The sequence below is a fragment of the Coregonus clupeaformis genome, chromosome 13 (assembly GCF_020615455.1).
Source record: "Coregonus clupeaformis isolate EN_2021a chromosome 13, ASM2061545v1, whole genome shotgun sequence".
NCBI classification, from domain to species: domain Eukaryota; kingdom Metazoa; phylum Chordata; class Actinopteri; order Salmoniformes; family Salmonidae; genus Coregonus; species Coregonus clupeaformis.
Genome location: NC_059204.1, coordinates 44,539,290 through 44,557,024, shown reverse-complemented (window position 1 = coordinate 44,557,024; position 17,735 = coordinate 44,539,290). Strand labels below are relative to the sequence as shown.

General features: G+C 42.5%; 1 protein-coding gene across 3 annotated transcripts; it reads right to left on the bottom strand.

Moving 5' to 3' along the window:
- Window positions 1–10,970: 10,970 nt before the first annotated feature.
- On the bottom strand, window positions 10,971–17,603 carry LOC121579571 (wiskott-Aldrich syndrome protein family member 3). Of its 3 annotated transcripts, none has more exons than XM_041894286.2 (9): window positions 17,059–17,603; window positions 15,724–15,889; window positions 13,801–13,935; window positions 13,458–13,611; window positions 13,255–13,372; window positions 12,930–13,105; window positions 12,570–12,809; window positions 12,137–12,438; window positions 10,971–12,005 (listed from the first exon to the last, which is right to left on the bottom strand). In XM_041894286.2, exons 2-9 carry the CDS (start codon window positions 15,854–15,856, stop codon window positions 11,848–11,850), a joined length of 1,416 nt encoding a protein of 471 aa, XP_041750220.2. In that variant the 5' UTR covers window positions 15,857–15,889; window positions 17,059–17,603; the 3' UTR covers window positions 10,971–11,847. The 3 variants fall into 3 exon arrangements, with proteins under 3 accessions (XP_041750220.2, XP_041750222.2, XP_041750221.2); XM_041894288.2 differs by having other exon boundaries at window positions 12,930–13,102; XM_041894287.2 differs by having other exon boundaries at window positions 15,724–15,886.
- Window positions 17,604–17,735: the final 132 nt, after the last annotated feature.

Genomic DNA, 17,735 nt, shown 5'->3' with positions numbered 1-17,735 from the left:
GGGGCCATGTACCGTCAAATCTTGGGTGAGAACCTCCTTCCCTCAGCCAGGGCATTGAAAATAGGTCGTGGATGGGTATTCCAGCAAAACAATGACCCAAAACACACGGCCAAGGCAACAAAGGAGTGGCTCAAGAAGAAGCACATTAAGGTCCTGGAGTGGCCTAGCCAGTCTCCAGACCTTAATCCCATAGAAAATCTGTGGAGGGAGCTGAAGTTTCGAGTTGCCAAATGTCAACCTCGAAACCTTAATGACTTGGAGAAGATCTGCAAAGAGGAGTGGGACAAAATCCCTCCTGAGATGTGTGCAAACCTGGTGGCCAACTGCAAGAAACGGGTTTTGCCACCAAGTACTAAGTCATGTTTTGCAGAGGGGTCAAATACTTATTTCCCTCATTAAAATGCAAATCAATTTATAACATTTTTGACATGCGTTTTTCTGGATTTTTTTGTTGTTATTCTGTCTCTCACTGTTCAAATAAACCTACCATTAAAATTATAGACTGATCATTTCTTTGGCAGTGGGCAAACGTACAAAATCAGCAGGGGGTCAAATACTTTTTTCCCTCACTGTAAGATAATTGGTTTCCAAACCACTACAATGTAAACTTTAAATGATTTGGCCATGTTTCAAATGTTTGCAGACGGATGGAGTATGATGAAGATCGGAGTGAAGAAGGTCAGTGTTGTAATTGTGGTGGGGATCATGACACAGAGTCCCTGGAGTGCCCTGTAAGGGCCCTGCTGGGGGAAAAAACAGCATACACTGACAGTACAAAACATTAAGAACACCATCCCATTCACCCGCTGAATGGCACACATACACAATCCATGTCTCAATCCATGTCCTTTAGGTCCTCCCGAGTGGCACAGCAGTCTAAGGCACTGCATTGCAGTGCTTGAGGCGTCACTACAGACCCAGGTTCGATCCCAGGCTTTGTCACAACCGGCCGTGACTGGGAGCCCCATAGGGCAGCGCACAATTGGCCCAGCGTCGTCTGGGTGCCGGGGGGCTTTACTTGGCTCATCGCGCTCTAGAGACTCCTTGTGGTGGGCCGGGCGCCTGCAGGCTGACTTCGGTCGTTAGTTGAACAGTGTTTCCTCCGACACATTGGTGCAGCTGGCTTCCGGGTTAAGCGGGTGGGTGTTAAGGAGCGCGGTTTGGCGGGTCATGTTTCGGAGGACGCATGACTCGACCTTCGCCTCTCCTGAGCCCATTGGGGAGTTGTAGCGATGAGACAAGTTCGTAATTGAAATTGAGAGAAAAAGGGGGTAACAAATAAATAAAAATAATAATCCTTCTTTAACCTGCCCCCTCTCCTTCATCTACACTGATTGAAGTGGATTTAACTAGTGACATCAATAAGGGATAATAGCTTTCACATGGTCAGTCTATTTCATGGAAAGAGCAGGTGTTCATAATGTTTTGTATACTCAGTGTAGACCAGCATACATTTTAAGCTGGTTCATGCTGGTCAGTGCTGGTCGGATGCTGGTTAAGCTGATCTGACCAGCATGGTCTAGCTGGTTATGCTGGCAGACCAGCATTGTCTTGCTGGTCAAGCTGGTCTGACCAGCATGGTCTTGCAGGTTATGCTAGCAGACCAGCTGTTGTGTTTTTGCTGGTGACTAGCCTTCGCTGTAAGTTACAAGCTACTCATTTGCAGTAAAAATACAGGTGTTATTGTTGTCAAATGACTTGTTTACCTTAAATTTCACTGCACTTTGAAATGTAGGTGGAGGCAATGTGCTGGCAGGGGCTCAATAGCATATTTGGGGGTATGGTCTAAAATAGGGATGTGACATGGACAATATTTCTTCATGTTTAAACGTAAAAAAATTTAATCGGTTTTCAGTTAAAACTTCACAATGCAGCTGCGCTGCTGCCAGCAACGGTTTGGGTTTCACGGTGCGTTCCTTTCAGATGGTTAGCATTGCACCTGCACTACCATTACTGTACCTCAATGTCACCTCGCAATGTTTGCATTTCCTTCTCATTTAACTTCTCAAAGTATTGCCATACAGGACTTCGCTGCTGTCGCTGGCCTTCTCTGCCATTTTTCCAACTGTTAACGAGGATGACGTAGTGGTGGAGAGTCTACAACAAAATAATTGATCCCTCGACTCCTTGCACATCGATTCCCATTTCTGAGTGTCAAGACTCATAAGATTCAGTCTTTTTGGAACGGAGGAGACTGATTAGTAGCCGTACTTCCGAGAACACAAACACTTGCATCTTTCATAGCGAGCTAGCGAGGGACAGAGAGAGAGGGGATGGGCACATTATAGGCAGGTCGGAACCGTGCACTAGGCCTATCTATAAATTGTAACACTACGTCAAAATTGACACTATGTTTCTGTGTTTTGTCTAAATTTAAAGTCTACTGACCCAGTAAAAACAGCCTGTGTAGCCTACGCCAGTGCACTTGTTTTGCCAGACGGAGTGCCCTGTTTTTGACCCCGGCATTCTCGGCGCCTGTGGCTACACGAAGTGACTTGCTAAAAAAGCAGAACGCATTCTTGAGACAAACATATATTGTTGCTCAAAAATGTCATATTGTTGCTGATCATTCATAATGCAGTCTAGACCAATGATGTAAACACATTTTATGCTTTTGTGTGATTCATTTATTAGTAGCCTACTCACACAGACATCTCCCTTCTTCTCTGTATATGTAGGGTTTTCAGTGGTTACATTCCCCAACGTTTGGCTCCGTGTGAACTACAATTCCAACGCTGTGTTTTACGTTAAAAACGTTAATAATCCTCGCTTTTGAAATGGCTTTCGAAACATATGCTGATATGCCCCTCATCTTTCATGTCAGCAAGAAAGAATCTTTCAAATAAAAAAGATACACTTACTGTAGCAGTTTTGTACAAATCCATACAGTGTGTGTGCATCCAGTTGACGAACTACACTTCCTCCCCAGTTACCCTTACACACAGGTGTTCGGCACCAGTGGTGTAAAAAGTACTCAATACTCATACTTGAGTAAAAGTAAAGAAACCTTAATAGAAAATGACTCAAGTAAAAGTGAAAGTCACCCAGTAAAATACTACTTGAGTGTAGTCCCCTATAGCTCAGTTGGTAGAGCATGGCGCTTGCAATGCCAGGGTTGTGGGTTCGTTTCCCACGGGGGTATGAAAATGTATGCACTCACTAACTGTAAGTCGCTCTGGATAAGAGCGTCTGCTAAATGACCAAAAATTTTTTAAAAAAATGTCTAAAAGTATTTGGTTTTAAATATACTTAAGTATCAAAAGTAAATGTAGTTGCTAAAATATACTTAAGTATCAAAAGTAAAAGTACGAATAATTTCAAATTCCTTACATTAAGCAAACCAGACGGCACCATTTTCTTGTTTTTTGGGTAAAATGTACTGATAGCCAGGGGCACGCTCCAACACTCAGACATAATTTACAAATGAAGCATGTGTTTAGTGAGTCCGCCAGATCAGAGGCAGTAGGGATGACCAGGGATGTTCTCTTGATAAGTGTGCGAATTTGACAATTTTCTGTCCTGCTAAGCATTCAAAATGTAACGAGTACTTTTGGGTGTCAGGGAAAATGTATGGAGTAAAAAGTACTTACTTTTCTTTAGGAATGTAGTGAAGTAAAAGTTGTCAAAAATATAAATAGTAAAGTACAGATACCCATAAAAACTACTTAAGTAGTACTTTCAAGTATTTTTACTTAAGTACTTTACAGCACTGTTCAGCACACACTAGATAGCTATACTGAACAAAAATATAAAGGCAACATGTAAAGTTTCATGAGCTGAAATAAAAGATCCCACAAAAAGCTTATTTCTCTCAAATGTTTTGCACAAATTTGTTTACATCCCTGTATAGTGAGCATTTCTCTTTTGCCAAGATAATCCATCCACCTGACAGGTGTGGCGTATCAAGAAGCTGATTAAACAGCATGATCATTACACAGGTGCACCTTGTGCTGGGGAAAATAAAAGGCCACTTTAAAATGTGCAGTTCTGTCACAAAACACAATGCCACAGATGTCTCAGGTTTTGAGGGAGAGTGCAATTGGCATGCTGACTGCAGGAATGTCCACCAGAGCTGTTGCCAGAGAATGTAATGTTCATTTCTCTACCATAAGCCGCCTCCGTCATTTTAGAGAATTTGGCAGTACGTCCAACCGGCCTCACAACCGCAGACTACGTGTAACCACGCCAGCCCAGGACCTCCACCTCCGGCTTCTTCACCTGCGGGATCGTCTGAGACCAGCCACCCGGACAGCTGATGAAAGTGAGGAGTATTTCTTTCTGTAATAAAGCCCTTTTGTGGCTGGGCCTGGCTCCCCAGTGTGTGGGCCTATGCCCTCCCAGACCCACCCATGGCTGTGCCCCTGCCCAGTTATGTGAAATCCATAGATTAGGGCCTACTGGATTTATTTCAATTGACTGATTTCCTTATATGAACTGTAACTCAGTAAAATCGTTGAATATGTTGCGTTTGTATTTTTGTTCAGTATAATTAGCACAGGTAGCTGCCTATGTCTTCCGTCTGTCTTCCGTAAACAAGCGCTGTAACATGGCGATATGGCCGTATGGGAACCCTATAAAGGTGTGTAGTAATTTAACCTTTTGGTTTTTTAAAAATTAGTTCTGGCTGATATGAAAGATATGTTCCTTATGCTTCCAAAACAGTACCGCAAGCGATGCGTGTTAACTTTCAGACCGAGCATCGGGGCTCTTGACAAAAGTCTCCCGGTAAAGAAGATACTATCGTCAATAGGCTCTAAAGTAGTTAGCATCTATGGATGGGATAACAGACATCATGGACATCATTGCCTGTCATTGAAAACAAATCATCTTTGTAGCTCTTTCCTATATTTCTATAATAGGTTAATATTTTTGTCACACACAAACACAAAAATCAAGGCGATATGTGCCGCTGTCTGCTGATGTAAAGCTATGGAATCAGGCCTACTCAAGACTGCCATCAAGTGGCTAAATTGGGCAAGTTATAATGGCAAGGACACAATCTCAAGGCAAAACCAGAACTGCAGGCCTATGTATTTTTCAATCTCTATCAAACTTGTTCATTCTATTGAAAGTGTGTGGGTATATCGGATTGATGATCTCCATATTATAACTCAGTTGTGTAACAGTATAACACCCGTGAATTTTGATAAATCATGTTCATAAAAAAATTCATACAAAATACAGAATGATTTAGTAGTTTTGCAAAGCAGCCACTAGTCAGTCTCCCATATGCAAATTAGCATTACTGTATCAACAGGCAAGAAGTCATACCATGGTTCGTGCTTTGCCAAATTCCATGGCTATGAAAGCTCATTTACCTCTTTGAAATGAGTAACAGAACGCTTTTTGAGTCATCTTTTTTTTCATTATGCCTGGATCCCATTACACCAATATACCAATATACAGTACAAACCATTATGAACACCTACTCTTTCCATGACATAGAATGACCAGGTGAATCCAGGTGAAAACTATGATCCCTTATTAATGTCACTTGTTAAATCCACTGCAATCAGTGTAGATAAAGGGGAGGAGACAGGTTAAAGAAGGATTTTTAAGCTTTGAGACAATTGATACATGGATTGTGTATGTATGCCATTCAGAGGGTGAATGGGCAAGACAAAATATTTAAGTGCCTTTGAAAGGGGTATAGTACTAGGTGGCAGGTGCACTGGTTTGTGTAAAGAACTGCAACGATGCTGGGTCTTTCACGCTCAACAGTTTTTCCTGTGTGTATCAAGAATGGTCCACCACCCAAAGGACTTCCAGCCAACTTGACACAACTGTGGGAAGCACTGGAGTCAACATGGGCCAGCATCCCTGTGGAACGCTTTCGACACCTTGTAGAGTCCATGCCTCAATGAATTGAGGCTGTTCTGAGGGAAAAAAGGGGGAGTGGGGGGCAACTCAGTATTAGGAAGGTGTTCTTAATGTTTTGTACACTCAGTGTATACTATGTTAATATAGCTATTTGTCTTCTCCAACCCCCACACTTACGCACACGATGAGATTCCTTGAAGCACACGGTCACAGGCTTTTAGACACTCATTAGCCCATATTAATACAATAAGTGTCAGCTCCCATTACACAGTGTTGTGTTGGATTTTGGGATTGGGGCACCCCCTAACTCTATACACTGCTTCTCACAGACTGAATATACAGATTGTTTTCTCTCACTGTTGCCTTTGTCTCATGTACACACACTGACATTTTCATTCACACACATACACACACACTCTTCTCTCTCTCTTTTGCTCTCTCTCTCCCTCCTTAACTCCACAAACAAGAATCACAGACTGCATACGTTCACAAACTGCATTTGAACATAACCCCCCAAGGTTCCATCATGGCATAGAAATGCAGATGATCTTCATCAGGACAGGCAGCTCTGTCCCCATTGCGTTGTCTCGTATATAGACAGCACACGTTGAGTTGTTACAAAATCTTAATTAAGGCTCTTAATCCTCTGTGCCATCGCCTGGCCAATGCTGTGCCATCACGTGAAATACTGCAAAACACAGCATGAGGGGGTGGGTGTCGAACAGGGCTGTCCTCTTCTGAATTGGCATTCAGTTGGGTAGGGGTGGAGGGTGTCTTTTGTCCAGACTAGTCTTCAAAAACACAAATAGAATGTCACAGGCTAGGTCCAGTAGCAATGTGTTACTGTTACAGAACTGTCATATTCTAGATTAATCCAAAACATTTACTGTTGGCCTAGTTTAGTGCCAGGACAACATTTTATAATGAAGGGATGAAAATGTGGAACGGTGTTCTGCAACACTCACGACCTGTGCCACATTCCGTAAAATATCTGATGGTACAACCCTGAATATCTCCTTACTTGTGTCAGGCTTCTTGACAGCTTGCCACACACATATGTGTGTATGTTGTAGGCGAGACAAGGGTCTTGACTGAAAATGCCCACCCAGCGACATCCTCTGTCAATTGCTTAACCTTTTTTAGTTATCAAAGTTAGTCACTGTCCATGAAGCATTATCTTTGGCTGGTACAGACAAGCATACACCTTTGGTTTTAAATGCATTCACATAGAGATGGGTTGTGATATACTTTTGTAGGACTGCATAAGTGGGCTTTACAAATTGGGCAGACATCTTAGAGATATCAGCATACATTTGATTTCAGGTGTGATATGGGCCTATGGGACTACCTTGTGGTACTCCACAATCAACTGCTACTGCTATGGGTTCTGAGTATTGACCACTGACACAACTGACTTCTGTCCACCAGTGAGGTAACTTTCAAACCAGGATATGGGGCTAAATACTGAAACCGTAGCTTTCAACACCAAAGGCGATTTTCTTTAAACGGAAAGGTGTTTGATGCTTTGAGTATTTGCTTTTGTCCTTGGGGAGGCATTTATTAATCAGATAAGCTTTTTATTCAGTGGAGTGGTAAAGGCCATGTGGTTTGGGAGACCTCGTGCCCCACCTCTCTTTAAGGAACAGATGCCGTGATGGAAAACTTGTGACAGACAAGTCGAAAATGAGCGTGACACGTGTTAAACAGGCGCATCAACATAACGCTGAGGTTTGACAAGATGATGGGCAGAAGCAATCATTATTACTTTCACTTAAGCCTGTGATTAATATTCAGTACTGCCCTTTTTGAAAGACATCTATAAATGTCAGGATGCAAAAACAGATTGTCAGTGGTCGATGAGATGTTTGAATAAGTCCAATGGTATAATAATCTGCATTTCCATTGTCAAGTATTTATAAGCTGTTACTGAGATTTGATAATTGCTATAATAAGATTGATAGATATCTGAGAAGAAAGATCACTTAGTGTACTATTTCCTAGTAGACTAAGCATGGACCAAATCACATTTCCCACATAATGTATGTTATCACAAGATCAGATAACGCTGGGTAAGGATTACATGATACATGTAATACCATCTATATGTGGCCCTGTATCAGATTAAATGGATACCAAAATCAATTAAATGGATACCAAAATTAATTAAATCATTCTTGAATCCTACACACTTTCAGAAAGTTTTCTTTCAGTCACTGGTACTTCTCACTTTCATCCACCCCAGCCCATCCCGTCTTACAAAGGTGCCAAAGATGGCGAGTAAGGCCTGGGGAGGGACATTCCAGGGAGGTGCTCCCCTTACCCACCCTCCAGAACCGTGCGGACCACAGGGGCTGGGTTAATCACATTAGAGGCCCAGGGGAGAGATGGGAAGTAGACAGTACCGTGACAGCCGGGGGAGCACTGGCACGACTAATCCCGTTAGACGAGGGAAAAAGGGGGACGCCATCGCTCCTACTAGGCTGAGAAAAAAACAATTTTCCCAGGAATGAGTTCACCTGTATGGTAACACAGAAATGTTGGCCTTTTGATGCCTATTAGAAAGAGACAATTACACTTGGCACATACAAATGTTTTTTTTTCCATCCTGGGCATCACTTATTGACGATGCATGAAAAAAAAAATCTGCGACAGACAGTGGCATTGCATGGGATCCTCTTTCATGCCATAGTAAAGCAGCCCTTTTAAACCCAGCGTAACCAGCCTCTCTAACAGTGAGAAGATGGGGAGGGGTGCTGTTAGAAGGATAGAGCTTACTTTATCTGCTATTGTAAACGCACCCGAGTTCAACCTTAATGTAAACCTTTGCAGGCGGGATAAGAATGGGATGCTCTCTATAAAAATATAGCCTGCTGGGTAATCCGGCAGATGGCCACAGCAGCAGACACTACTAGAGCGGCTGGCCACTGCAGGGGTAACAGGGAACGTCCGATCACCAGCCACTCTCCGGCCTGGGAGATTTGGAATCAAGATTCCTCACTCCCGTTAGTAACACTGGGAAACTGAGCCGTCAGTTTGCATCCATGAAGTTTCTACTTAATCTCTCTCTCCTTTTTGTATCTTTCTCTTTGTTGGGGGGATTAAACAGAGTGGTAAAACAGTGATTTGATGATCTTTCCATGGCTGTGTGCACCCCTTAAACCATGAGACAAACAAGCTCAAGCATTCTGGGAGTCACCCTCTCTGAAGACAGAGCTCGGGGAACTGTGTGAGGCTTTTGATACAGCTGAAGTTCTGGGGGATTTTATTCCATCTATGGTCTGGTTTGCTCTGAACTGGTCTGGGAAAATATAAACTTGGTAAATAATTAATTATGCACCAGGTTTATAAGGCTCTTAGCTTTTGTGTAAAAGTATGTTTAATAACAGGTGTGAATGTTTTTTGTCGTCATACAATTTTTACAAAATTCAGTTATTCAAAATCAGAATTTACAAATTATTAAATTGTTTCTGACATTCTTACTGAATTTCAATCCATTCACACAGTTCTCGGTTTTGTGGGTTGCAATAGCACACATATGGGACTATTATGCAAACATATCTAATATCTACATTTGCACTTGTTAACTATTGTTTTTCACTGCAAACAAACATTTATTTCCACTATTCCATTTGTATGACTGATTCCTCGTATGGAATTCATGCACAGGTGTCACAGCAGTACATTTAGTCATATAGGAGCCTGAACATACATTTGTGGTCAAAAGTTTTGAGAATGACACAAGTATTGGTCTTCACAAAGTTCGCTGCTTCAGTGTAATGAGATATTTTTGTCAGATGTTACTATGGTATACTGAAGTATAATTACAAGCATTCCATAAGAATTACATTAAGTTTATGCAAAGAGTCAATTTTTGCAGTGTTGAAGACCTCTGCAATCCGCCCTGGCATGCTGTCAATTAACTTCTGGGCCACATCCTGACTGATGGCAGCCCATTCTTGCATAATCAATGCTTGGAGTTTGTCAGAATTTGTGGGGTTTTGTTTGTCCACCCGCCTCTTGAGGATCGACCACAAGTTCTCAATGGGATTAAGGTCTGGGGAGTTTCCTGGCCATGGACCCAAAATGTCGATGTTTTGTTCCCCGAGCCACTTAGTTATCACTTTTGCCTTATGGCAAGGTGCTCCATCATGCTGGAAAAGGCAATGTTCGTCACCAAACTGTTCTTGGATGGTTGGGAGAAGTTGCTCTCGGAGGATGTGTTGGTACCATTCTTTATTCATGGATGTGTTCTTAGGCAAAATTGTGAGTGAGCCCACTCCCTTGGCTGAGAAGCAACCCCACACATGAATGGTCTCAGGATGCTCTACTGTTGGCATAACACAGGACTGATGGTAGCGCTCACCTTGTCTTCTCCGGACAAGGTGTTTTCCGGATGCCCCAAACAATCGGAAAGGGGATTCATCAGAGAAAATGACTTTACCCCAGTCCTCAGCAGTCCAATCCCTGTACCTTTTGCAGAATATCCGTCTGTCCATTATGTTTTTCCTGGAGAGAAGTGGCTTCTTAGCTGCCCTTCTTGACACCAGGCCATCCTCCAAAAGTCTTCGCCTCACTGTGCGTGCAGATGCACTCACACCTGCCTGCTGCCATTCCTGAGCAAACTCTGAACTGGTTGTGCCCCGATCCCGCAGCTGAATCATCTTTAGGAGACGGTCCTGGCGTTTGCTGGACTTTCTTGGGTGCCCTGACGCCTTCTTCACAACAATTGAACCTCTCTCCTTGAAGTTCTTGATGATCCGATAAATGGTTGATTTAGGTGCAATCTTACTAGCAGCAATATCCTTGCCTGTGAAGCCCTTTTTGTGCAAAGCAATGATGACGGCACGTGTTTCCTTGCAGGTAACCATGGTTAACAGAGGAAAAACAATGAATTCAAGCACCACCCTCCTTTTAAAGCTTCCAATCTGTTATTCTAACTCAATCAGAATGACAGAGTGATCTCCAGCCTTGTCCTCATCAACACTCTCACCTGTGTTAACGAGAGAATCACTGACATGATGTCAGCTGGTCCTTTTGTGTGGCAGGGCTGAAATTTTCATGGCAAAGAGGGACTTTGCAAATAATTGTAATTCATCTGATCACTCTTCATGACATTCTGGAGTATATGCAAATTGCCATCATCAAAACTGAGGCAGCAGACTTTGTGAAAATGTGTATTTGTGTCATTCTCAAAACTTTTGACCACGACTGTACAGTATATTAGAGACCTCATGCAGTATGAAGTCCTTGACTTGTCTGAGGTCTATTTAAGGTAATCTACTCACATTGTCACTCTTCATTCAACATTTCAGCATGATACAAACGTTTGCGGTTTGTTGATAGCTAGAAATCTAGAATTCATCTTTTTTATTGTCGAAGCTAAAAAATCTATCAAATAGTGAGCATTAAACGTGAGCACAGTGCCACTCAGTGGTCAGCTTGCTGATCTGCATGTCATATCAAATGTATTTCTAGAATACATGTGAAGAGACATGTTTACATTGACAAGCAATTCATCATTATTGTCACTGGTTGCACTCCAACCCATCTTAAACACAGTCGGGCTGGAACGTACCCGCTATGTCTGTTCAGAGCCAGTCTACTATGCTACAGAGAGAACCTCAAGCCTTTCTAATGGTTTCTAAATCCAGATCAAATCATAAATGGTGATTAGTGACATTGAGAGTACAGTGTTGGTGTCTGGTAAAGAGAGATCAGACAGCTCTGTAGAGAAAAAGGGAAATTCACCACTTGGTTATTTGGTCCGCATACCTTTGAGTGATTTCAGCTGAATCTCAGTTCATCAGGACACTAATTTTCCTTAATTTTAAGTCCAGTCCACTCACCTACAGGAAACAATGTCTTACACTAAAATGCAAGTGGGTTCTCAGCCTATGCCCACTTACTGCAAACTGAAAATGTGACTCCCATAATTAATCTGTACTGCACCATCACCATTGTGGGATAGTTGGGCTGGAGGAGAGATGTGTCCATGGTGTGAGGTCACTGTAAAGGATGGGGTCAGGGTCAGTCTGGCCAGTCATTATCTTCCAGTTCGGAGTCTTCCTCTGAGTCGCTGTACTCCACTGCGATGCGTCGGGACAGGATGGTGGCCACGTCGTTCCCCACAGGCTCCCGCTTGGCCTGCTGCTCCTGCTGCTCCTGCCCCTTCTTCAGCTGGATGCCTGAGGAACACAAACACACACAGATACATTCACACACAGTCTAAACATGTGCAAATACTTATTTGTATATAAAAAAGAAACCTCTGCCATTTCCAGAAGAATGGTAAACATCTCAGTACAGCAAAACTCACCCATGCGAATAGCTGACAGAAGGTCACTTCGAGGCTGGGTGTCCTGTCTCTTCCCATCACTGAGTCCTGCCAGTTGGGGGGGAGCAGGTGGTACTGGTGGTGGAGGGGGAACTGGGGGAGGTGGAATCATATGAGGTCCTCGGGGAGGTAGAGGTGGGAGACCATAGCTTGTGGCCCCTGGCCTAGGTCCAGTAAGGGGGGTGGGGGATACCATGGGAGAGCCAAAGGCTGTCTGTGCGGATGGGATAAGAGGGGCTGGGGGAGGGGGTAGTGGTCCGGAACTGGCATAGTACTCCATTATACTGAGAGAGAGAGAAAGACAGAAAGAAGGTTTTCAGTGTCTGAACTTGAATTTGAGCTAACAACATATTGGTATTAACAAATCAGAGAGTTAATCATCTACATTCCAGATTTATTGTACTGAGAGTTGTACCTGTAGTCTGTAGGTGGAAGCGTCATAGTGCCATTTATTCTCTCAGTGGAGCGATGCAGAGGTGGGGAGTGGTGTGTGCGGTTGAGAGTCCCTTCTCTGTAACTGACTCCGATGCTGTGGTACTCATGCTCTACAGACTCATGAATGTCCGCAGGCGGGTAGGGGTGAGCCAGCGCATGGTTGGATGCAGCATGGGGAAGGCCTGGAGCAGTTGGGTAGTCTGGCAGGTCATGACCATATCTAAACAACCAAAAAGTCATTATGATTAACTCTTTACACTAACAAAACATGTTAATATGCCATCTGCAAAACAAATGGTGAAGGAAGATAATTCAGACGACAATGGTCCTAATCACTGACCTGCTCTCTGGGGAGAGGGAGCCATCAGACGACGCCCCCCGGTGGAGAGGGTGAGGGTGGCGGTGGTCTGTGCGGAGCTCTTTGTCGAACGCAATCATGTTCCACTCCTGATGGCGGTTTCGGGCTTTACGAACCTTCTTCACCTCATGCTGAAGTGTTTCGTCAACACATCGCTTCTGATCCAGAGAGAGAGAGAGGTCATTTTGCAGATAGGTGTGGAGGTATACAGGATATTGTATACACAAGTTGCTCCAAAGAAATGAGCTGTTATTAAGAAGCAAAATACATTAGGCTTTTTGAAAGTGTGACATTAAGAGTCTCTCACACGTTGTCTTCTTCTCTCCTTCCTCTTGTCCTCTGTGTCCTGCAGCATCTTCTCCTTCCACAGGTCAAAGAAGTAGGACGGGTCCGTGTAGAACTTCATCCCATCGGTGTGGTCATCTCTGTGTCAAAAGAGAGACTAGTTAGCTATATGTCACAACTGGAGGTTAAAGCTCGTCTGGTGGTTGTTGTATCTGTACAGTGTACCTGTAAGCAGAGAGGATGCTGAGAGGAGGAGGCTTGTCGCTGGTGTTGTACATCTCGCCCAGAGGGTTGGATGTGCTGCTCTTGGACACCACCTGCTGGTCCTGGACTGTAGCGCTCTTAAACACCTTCCACATGTTGATGTCCTGCAGAGAGACTGGAAAGCAATACAGTGAATGTGAGATTGATAGGAAGATGAACAATAAGAAGATACTGAGATAGAATATAATAAGTAGATTATGGGCCATGCAGAACCAAAGACGAGCAGGAGAACTAATGACTGAGTTTTTCTCTTTCAACATTAGAGAGAATTTTCTTTTTTTCTTATTCCCTGACCCCAACTGACCCTCCTCCACAGTGGAATCCAGCTGGGTGACCTTGACAGCCAAGCGGTCGATGCGGTCTTGGAGACCGTTGGCACGCACATAAAAAGTGTTAGCCTCACTAAAAAGCTTTCCAAAGACGTCCTCCGCGTGTTTACCTGAATTATGAGGAAAGAGAGGAGCCATTAAAGGACAAGTTCACCTTTTTTTTTACCAAATCTCTATTTTTGATGTAAATGAAGTGTCCAAACACTATTTTTATGATTTCACTTGGTTATGAGAAATATCTATGTATTTTTAGTATAATTATTTATTTACATTTGGTCATGTGGCAGAGAGCAAAAATGGCTGTTTTATAGCTAATCTCATGCTATTTTACACATTTTGCCATGAGGCTGAGAGAAAATGGTGCAGTTTTAAAGCTAATTTACTGTAGTAATAATAATAAAAAAGTAATGTCTCATGACGTGTTCATATGCTATCTGGTGGGTCCGGCCTCCGGGTTTTTAGGTTGGGCAATGGTGTAAAGTACTTAAGTAAAAATACTTTAAAGGACTGCTTAAGTAGTTTTTTGGGGTATCTGTACTTTACTATTTATATTTTTTACAACTTTTACTTTACTACATTCCTATAGAAAATAATGTACTCATTACTCCATACATTTTCCCTGACACCCAAAAGTACTCGTTACATTTTGAATGCTTAGCAGGACAGGGAAATTGTCAAATTCAAGCACTTATCAATAGAACGCCCCTGGTCATCCCCCTTACTGCTTATGATCTGGCGGACTCACTAAACACAAATGCTTTGTTTGTAAATGATGTCTGAGTGTTGGAGTGTGCCCCTGGCTATCCATAAATAAAATAAAAAACAAGAAAATTGGGCCGTCTGGTTTGCTAAATATGAGGAATTTGAAATTATTTCTACTTTTACTTTTGATACTTAAGTATATTTTAGCAATTACATTTACTTTTGATACTTAAGTATATTTAAAACCAAATACTTTTTACTCAAGTAGTATTTTACTGGGTGACTTTTAACATTTTCTATTAAAAGGTATCTTTACTTTTACTCAAGTATGACAATTGTTTACTTTTTCCACCACTGCGTGTGGGGTAAGTCTGGACACTTTGATAAGATTTAATTTACATCAAAAATAGAGATTTTGTTAAAACAAAAGAGAACATGTCATTTAATACAGACATTCACCTGTGTCCAACTGGTCAGACAAGGTCATTGGAGAAGTACACGTCATAGTACACAGAAAAGAGCAACGAGATTTGTTGAGGTCAAGTTGAACAGACAGGAGCAACTTAGTGATGGAGATTTGCACTTGTCTGATGGGCCAGGAAACCAACCAAATGATTGAGATTTTCACATGTCAAACAACACTGAGACAAGAGCAAGTGATTGTGAAATCTGTTTCCATACTCTATCTCTTTCTCTACCTCCCTCCCTCCTTTATCTGTATCTGTGACACTAAGCTCTACATTAAGCTCTAATCTCCAGTGACTTCATAAAACCCCACCCCACACAAACAAACACACACAAACAGTTTGCAGACACACACACTGTAATGTGGGTATATATAGGCCAGATGTCTGGTAAATTCTCCTCCTCTAATTCTCTCTCTCCCTCCCCACACTCGAACATGCGCGCATGCACACAAACACATACACACACACACAGACATACACACACACACACACACACCACATCTGTCAATATCAGATGCATTTTACCAAATAGAATTGAATCAATAAAAACACTTAAATGTACTGAGTTAATTTATCTGCATACGCTGATCAGTTTTCCAGTGTAACACTGATGGATGAGGCTGTATAAGCCACCATTCTAGAGCATGCATGCATAAGGCTGGTTAAGTGATAGGTGACTGCTTAATATATATGATGAGGGGTTGTGACTGTGTGGAAGGTATGTCTTACTTAGACTGCTGAGCTGGCGTATGATGGCAGAGAGGGTGTTGTTGGTGACACACTCCAGCTCACTGCCAATCCCCTCGGGCAGCGCCCCGCGGCAGAGGTGCCGGGGCTCTATGTTCCTCTTGACCAGGGGCATGACCTCCCCTCACACCACGCCACACACCACCTGCTGGGACACACAGCCTCTGACAATAACCTCCACGTTCCGCACAGCCAGACACAAACAATCAATTCAGACCAGATTAAATCATGAGGCAGAGACAATCGACCCAAACCTCTCCGGATTGCATTACTAACCAAATCCCACTCGTCTTATGTAATGCCATCAGGGCACATACGGGTTATATCAGGCAACAAACGACTCTTTACTTCACCCCACAGCCTTTCATTACATTCATGGAAAATTCTTTAGAGAGGCAATTCATTGTATTACTCAACACCCCTCCTATCAAGACTTATTTCCGGACCAATAACTGCATGAAAAAAAGAATTTACAGATGGCATTCCATCACAAGAGAGTCCCCCTGAGTGATTATATGCTCAAACTATGCTTATTGTAAACAACCAGGTATCAAAACCCATTTCTGGGCATTTTAAGATTGCGTTGTTCATCTGAGCTAAAGCCTACGTGTTATCTCGGGGAGACGCAGGTTTTAGCATTCAGTCAAGGCAAGCAGACTCATGCAACTGATTAATAATTATGCTATTATAAATTATAATTTGGCTTATCTAAGGGAAGGATATATGAGTTAAGTCTTATTTGAAGTAATGACTACGCTAAATTTGAAAGTTAGGGGCCTTTCTGCAAATATTACGAGTGGTGGCACATGCCATACAAGACTGGGATGAAGTTTAGCAATGTTAAAATCACCATACAATAGAACAAACAGAATAACTTTGATTATCATGGCAAGCTTGATCACACATTTATTAACAAACCATAAAGGCAAAGCATCCTACAGCCTTGTGCAATAGATTTAACACGCAATTGCAAGCAAGCATAGCAAGGTTGTCCCAACCAAAAGCTATGTGGTGATTAGGAGAGACAATAAGTGCTACAGTCTCAACTGTGCGAACAGTGAATGCACTATTGATATGCATACTTTGTTTCAAAACACTTTAGAGCGATGCCGTATCTTGATACAAAGTAATAATTAAGTGCCTGCAACTCCAGATGAACCGGTTTATTATCGAAGAGCTGTGGTCTGTGACCCGTGACCGAGGGTTTTTAAATAGCATAATCCTAATTGTAGTATATATAATAGATTTAAACAGACATAAAAAGGGAGGGAAGATATAGGGATATGATTAACAACATGATAAAGACGGAACGCTCACCAAAAGTGTCCTTTTAGGAGTATTCAGCTGCCGTCCACCGGTGGAGTTGCCATCCTGTCCCCTCATCTCACCAGAGCGGGATTCTTTCTGTGAGGAGCAATCTCCTGCACAAATCAGCGTTCAGGCTCGGAGATTTAATTAGAAGATTTAGTTGTGTCGTCCAATCAGGTTCGTAAAAAACATCCATCATGACAACCATGGGCAGTTTGACAGCACGACGAGTGAGTTATCTGGATGATGACGAGCATCCCAATTTTACAACACAAGCCTACATTATTTCATAAATTGCATTATTAGGCCTATGTGTTTAGCCCAGTTATTCTGAAATGTATTATAAACGCTGAATAATGTGTCTGAATATATTACCACTTTCGGGCGGTCAATTAATAGTTTCAGAAGATAATGGATGCAGCCAGGGGGTGACCGCACATGACCCCCAGCCAACCGCGGGCATCGCACCCCCACGACCGTCACACGCCATTGTCAGACGACCTATTTTCTCACTTGTTGGACTATGAATTCGTTTTTTGGTACATTCAAGCGTTTTTTGTCTGGCAGCTCTCCAAACAGTTAATTTCAAATTGTCACGATTTGTGATTTAGTTGTAATAATAATTATTGATGGAATTTTACAGTTGGATAACAATTTGTGAAATTGTTATAAGATTGATTTTGCAA

Coding starts and splice junctions, on each gene's coding strand:
- LOC121579571 (XM_041894286.2), bottom strand. CDS start 15,856: ATGCCCCTGGTCAAGAGGAACATAGAGCCCCGGCACCTCTGCCGCGGG. Junction 13,373..13,457: donor AGCATCCTCTCTGCTTACAG/GTACACTGTACA, acceptor CTTTTGACACAG/AGATGACCACACCGATGGGA. Junction 12,810..12,929: donor TCCCTCTCCCCAGAGAGCAG/GTCAGTGATTAG, acceptor TTGGTTGTTTAG/ATATGGTCATGACCTGCCAG.